At 53.7% G+C, this 6,000-nt stretch overlaps 1 protein-coding gene across 2 annotated transcripts in view; it reads right to left on the reverse strand.

Annotated features, from left to right (window-relative positions):
• RASGRF1 (Ras protein specific guanine nucleotide releasing factor 1) overlaps nt 1–5,766 on the reverse strand; it is a 96,894-nt gene extending 91,128 nt beyond the window's left edge. For both annotated transcript variants that reach the window (XM_077828965.1, XM_077828966.1), the window contains exon 1: nt 5,491–5,766. In XM_077828965.1, the coding sequence (XP_077685091.1) occupies nt 5,491–5,766 (276 nt within the window). The remainder of the gene's footprint in view (nt 1–5,490) is intronic.
• Nucleotides 5,767–6,000: the final 234 nt, after the last annotated feature.

The following is a 6,000-nucleotide window of genomic DNA, read 5'->3' on the forward strand; positions in this document are numbered from 1 at the left end:
GCTCTAAACCTTTCCCTGGAGAGCTTCTTAGCATGGCCTGCCACCCAGCCGGGTCTGCTGCAGGCCAGTTCTCTCTAATCCCCTGGCAGGGCTGTCCCCGCAGGCCCCTCCACCAGCGTGGAAAACCCTGGGCAGACTCACCCCCTCCAGCTTTCCTCCCCATCTCTCTTGGGCTTCCTGTGGCAGGCCTAGCTTCCTCTAGGTGTCTGCCAGCAGGACATCTCAGCTCCCTGTTTCCCACTAGGCTTCTCTCACTGAGTGAGAGTCAGGGCTGCTCTCCTTCCTGATCAGCCCCGCCTGACCTGGGTTCAGTCCCTTGAACTCCTCCCTCCAGGCTTGACACCTCTTGCAGGTGTAGCAGGGCAGGACTGATTGAGCCCACAGGTTCTCGTTAACCCCTTCTGGCCTGGGGTGGGGGTGGTACACCCCATCGCAGGGGCCATTGCTGCCAGACAGCTGCAAAGTGGCACACAAATTCTGCAGGTGTCGTGTGCAGGCTGGATGGCTGTACACTGCTTATCCAGCTCCTGCAGCCAGTGCAGAGCGAAATTCTATGGGGCCCCAGCTCTTGCTTCAGCTTGTTGCAAGAAAGGGACAGAAATGAAAGAGCTACAGAGAGCGGGAAGACAGCCTCTCCTCCGAGACACTGGTGGAAATGGCTTCTGCAGTCCTTCTAACCACATGCAGTCGATCCAGCCAATCAGGGAACCAGAACAAATCCCATGTGATTCCAACCAGCTGACCAACTCAACTCAAGGTTTACAGTACATAATGCAAAGGTTCCTCAAATTCCCACGGCCATCCTGACAGGGCGAACAATCCACGTCATGCCTGGCACAAGTCTCACAGATGGGAAAATGGCTCCAGCTAGACAGTGCACGTCCATGAATCCTTGGATCTGAATGTCAAGTCAAGGGTTTGGTCCAGCACCACCCCTTGACTCCATGCCACACGCGCTCAGGTAACAGATGCGGAGACAACTGCTGGCTACAAACAATTTGTGCTATTGAGAGGTGCACAGCCCGCAATCCGTGTTGGATCAGGGCCAGTGCAGACAGGCCAGCACTGCACAAAGGACAAGGCTCAGGTTCCTTTCTGTTGCCCTGCTCACACACAGTGATGCATAGACAACCAAGAGAGTGCCTTGAAAGCGGAACTCATCCCTTCAACTGCTCCTTTAGCACACTGATGAACTCAGACCATAAACCATAAATAGCCCTACAGCGACCCTACATACCCTCATCTGTTTAGCCCATGTGGTCTCTCCTATAGAACTCAGTAATCATGAGCATAACATCAAGTGAGATTACTTGAAGGAACTGAATCTACTGATTCTACAATGCTGAATCCTAGGATGAAAGGGCTGCCCCTGGAGATGGAGCTTTCCAGACAGCTGGCTCAGTCCGGAGCTGATGAGAATGACCACAACTCACTGCCATCAGACTGAAAGACCAGGCTGGCTTCTTCCAAACTGGCTCCCCACAACAACAATCATCAGTTCAAAACACACAGTAACCCAGGAACGGGGCATGGATGGAGAGAGAAAAGATCCCTCTGAGTAGTCTCTTTAGAACAGACCAGGTGCTCAGAGACTCTGGGGATGAGTGGGATAGCTAGAGCTGGGCAGAGAAACTTTGATGGGACCATAGTCTGCTGGAATACATAGTTCAGCTGAAATCAAAACACAGATCAAATCAATTTCACTGGAACTTGTTTAGGGAAAAATTGGGGGGAAATTAATCACAGGACATTTTAACATTTTGGGAATGAAACATTTTGATTTTTCATTTTGAAAGGGCTTTTCCTTTTGTCATTTATGTTGTATTATATTCGATATTATTATAAGGTATAATACAAAAAGTCAAAACACAAATGATATAATTTTGTCAAAACAAAAAATGTTTTGAATGGCCCAAAACAATTTCACAATGATTCAGAATGGAGCCATGTTGTGAAATCTCAAAACCCTTTGTGAAACAGAACTTCCATCTTCCACACGGCTCTCATGATAGCTGTCTAGATAGATAAGTATCCATAGGCAACAAATAAAAAACAACCATATCTAGTGCTGGAAAAGTCTTCAGCACTTTTCCTTTCAAATTAGTTTCAATGATCTATTATTAGAATGGAAGGGAAAGGCCTGTGTCCCTGGAATACGGTTCTGTTCAAGGGGTGTATTAAGGAAATATTGCATTCATTTTACAGACTTCAGCTACCTTTCTTTTTAGGAGCTGCAAACCTCAAATCTTGCTAGCCATTTTCTTCTTCCACTGCCTCTGACAGAACATATTGCAGATCCAGAACACAACTGTGCTGCCATTTACCTCATCTAAAGCGCTGATTAATTCATTTACAAAGCAGTAGGCCTTCAACTGCTTGAGTAGTTTTATATAATTGTTTGCCCTAACAAATTATATGACAGTATGGGCCAGATCCAAAACCACTGTAAATCAACGTAGTTTCACTGACTCCGAAGTATTTACGCTGGATACAGGTTCGGCAGGCGCTTACTACAGCATGTGATAACAATCTGCCTTTTACCTTTAGGATCATTTTTCTAGGAGCAATTTGAAATCTGAAGGGATTTTGACATTCTTATGTTAGGGCTTAACAGATCTGAAGCTCCTTACAACAAATACAAACAGTGATAATGCAGCTAGCCAGCACTGTGTAAGAGCAACTCGATGTGAGCAGGACTATCTATAGAGTTACGTTCTAAAGGGAGGTGGGCTGTTGTAATTGGTACGGCAGTGTGAAAGTCCCCTTGAGAGCTGATCACACTCCATGCAGGCTAGATACAAGGAAGCCAGGCTCCTACCTTTATAAATATTTGAGAATAGAACTTTCCCTTTTGCTCAGCCTTGCAAACTGAAAGAAGGCCCAGTGACTGCAAATGAGGACATATCCATTTGTACCCTAACCCACGCTGGAAAGGTTTCCTTCAGCAAAATCTGCCAGGGTGTGCGAGGGCTACAGCATAGACTTACTAATGTAACGTTGCTATTTCCTGGGTGCTGAGCATTCCATCTTCATCTGGAGACAGTTAGGCACGGATTGATCCACCAGAATATGTCACCTTTTAAATCTTCCCCTGGGGGACCCAATCCTGCACTTCTGAGTCAAGCCGCTCTCACTGCTGTAAGTGAGAGTTCTGCCCGAGGAAGAATTATGTAAGAACTTCAGGACTAGACCCACAATGTATTGGGATTCTTGTCAATGCACAGACTTGACATCAAATGACGAGAAATGAATCCTTATTGACACTTCTGAGATGCTCGATTGTATGTTCTCGACCTCAGGTGTTGACCTTCATGTGCAGTGTCACTGAAAGGATATAATCTGAGTGGTGAATGCCATTATAATAAAGCAGTTACTGCCTACACCATAGAACAGAGCTGGCTTGGGATACATTTGTCAAATTTGGGATGTGGATTGGCATTCACGGATTTGAAAACACTTTTTTTCTCCTGTAGCTGTAGAATTTGCATTAATGTCTCCCTTATGGGTGACATACCACAATTCAGGCAGATGATATCCTAATGGGCACACTGGAAACACATAACGCTTAATGAAATGTTATCTTACGTGAGAGTCTCGACCCTAAGTGCCTCCAAGATGGCGGGAACCTAGCATAGGACCTTTGGTTGGAAAAACACGTAGCGAGTCTTCTGACGTGTAGAACCGAGACAAAGCTCTGGTGACAAACATAATGGCCCTGAATCTTCCAGGGGCTTCCCACTGGCCTCTGGTGTGTCAGATGTGATTCTGCACCACATATTTGCACCTGCCGCTGGGCACCCAAGATTAATTATGGCCGCAACTGACAGCATGGAGACATCTACTTATCTTCCTGTGTGCATAGCTCCGGAAGGCAGATGTCAACACTGCCGTGCGTGCCCACAGCCAGAGCACAACATAGCCTGAGCAAAGTCAAATGTTGGGCTGAGGCCTTTGAAAAACAGTGAGGCCACGTATGTCCACAAATGCCGTGCACTTTATATCGGCTGCCAGCCGATCTGCAAGCCTGGCGGGGAGCCGCACAGAGGACAATTATTCACTTCTGTAGAGTTATATCTGACGTCATGCTTTTGTGACAGTTTCCCCATCCGCACAGGTGTAAACACTGCAAGGGCCTGATCGGAGTCCACTGGAAGCCGTGGAAAGGCTCCCGTTGACTTCAACGGGCTTTTGGACCAGGCCCTGAACTAATGCAAAGGGCAGCGCTGGGAAATAAGTGGGAAGGCGCGCTCCTGCACCAGCTCCTGGCACGGATTCCTTGGCCCCGCAGGGCTTCTCCAGCCCCACGCTCCTAGGTATTTTCCTAACACCGTCAGTGGCTTTTGAAACACCCCCCCCCCCCCGGAAATCACATATTTGCTGCCATGCCCTTGTTCGCCCACCCCCCAGCTGTCCTGGACCAGGGCCCATGGCACCTCTGGGTTTGTGCCCCGCCCCGCACAAGGGAGCCCAGTCTTGGTTTGTCCCTAGGCACCAAGGGAACGCACATGAGGATACTCGTCTGGTGCCATCCCAGCAGCACCCTACGCTGCACAGCGAGGCCCCGAGGCCGGGCAGGGACAGAGGCCAGCTGCGCCCACCCAGCCTCCCCCCGCGGAAACGCGGCTCCGGCGCGGATTTTGCGTTGGGGGCAGAGGGGGCTGCGGAAGAGCCGCTTCCCCTCGGCGCCCATCGGAGGGCGCCGTTGCGTTGCAAGGACCCGCCTAATTAAATCCGACTGATTACCCATAATGTAGGGGAAATGTTCTCCTGATAGTCCCCAGCTGAACGCTAATTAATTAGCTAGCCACTGCGGCTCCGTAGCGCCTCCAAGAGCCGCCTGCCGGTTGGTGCATTTCGCAGCGGGCTCCAGCCTGCTAATGACCAGCCGGGAGCCAGAGCTCGCACCGCAGCGCCCGCGAACCCGCCGGCTCTGCGGGCACGACGGACACCCGGTGCTGGGCACAGCCCGCTCCTGGCCCGGCCCCCGCCACTGCAGCTCCCGCGCTACCTGGCGCGCTCACCTGGCTGCGCCAGCATCCCCGGCAGCACCGTGCCCGCCCGGGGCTTTACCGACCGTGCGTGCACACCGCCTGTACTGCCCACACCTACAGCCAGACTGCACACCTAGCCACACTGTGTTGCACGCCCTATCTTGCACACACACGCTATGCTGCACGCATGTCATTGCACGCCGTATTGCACGCGATGGAGCACGCGCGCCCTGCCTTGCACACGGCATTGCACACGCACGCACTGTTTTGCACGCGCACACCGTATTACACACTCTACCCCAGGGCTCCCTGGCAGGCCTGGCCCTTGCGATCCCCGCCCCGGGCGGTCCCTAGCGCGCTGCCGGGGTGCCCAGGAGCGGTCCCTGCCCGGTCCCTGCCCGCTAGCCCTGTGCGGGGCCGGGCCCGGGCCAGCCGCAGCCCCGCGCCCTGGGGTGGCTGCGGGGCCCCGAGCCGCCCGCCGAGCCCGCGCGGCACCGACCTGCTTCTCCAGCGAGTCCTTGGCCGAGAGCCCGGGCTTGGGGGAGGGCGCCCGGTCGCAGGCGCTGCCCTCCAGCAGGTAGAGGCCGGAGGGCCGCGAGCTGGAGTCGCTCTCGAAGCAGAAGAGCATGTTCTGCAGCAGCGCGAACCACTTGCTCTGCCATTTCGTGTTGTCGCCGCTGCGCTTGCTCAGGTAGCCGCGGCGGCTGCCGTCCCGCTTCGCCAGCAGCCCCAGGTAGGCGACGTGCCCGTCGTTCAGCCGCATCCCCTTCTGCATGGTGCTCAGCCGGCCCCCGGCGAGCGGCCCCCGGCGCCCGGCCCCGGCCGGCGCGCGGGGGACGGAGCCCGAGCCCGAGCCCGACGCGTCCCCGCTGGGCTGGCAGCGCGGCTGGATGCGGGAGCCCCGGATCCTGCCAGCGGGGGAGTCATGTGATGCGAGCCGAGCCGAGCCGAGCCAAGAGCGGCAGCATGGACCGCGCCGCGCACGGCCCGCTACGGGCAGGGGGGACCT

Source organism: Eretmochelys imbricata, chromosome 10 (assembly GCF_965152235.1).
Source record: "Eretmochelys imbricata isolate rEreImb1 chromosome 10, rEreImb1.hap1, whole genome shotgun sequence".
NCBI classification, from domain to species: domain Eukaryota; kingdom Metazoa; phylum Chordata; order Testudines; family Cheloniidae; genus Eretmochelys; species Eretmochelys imbricata.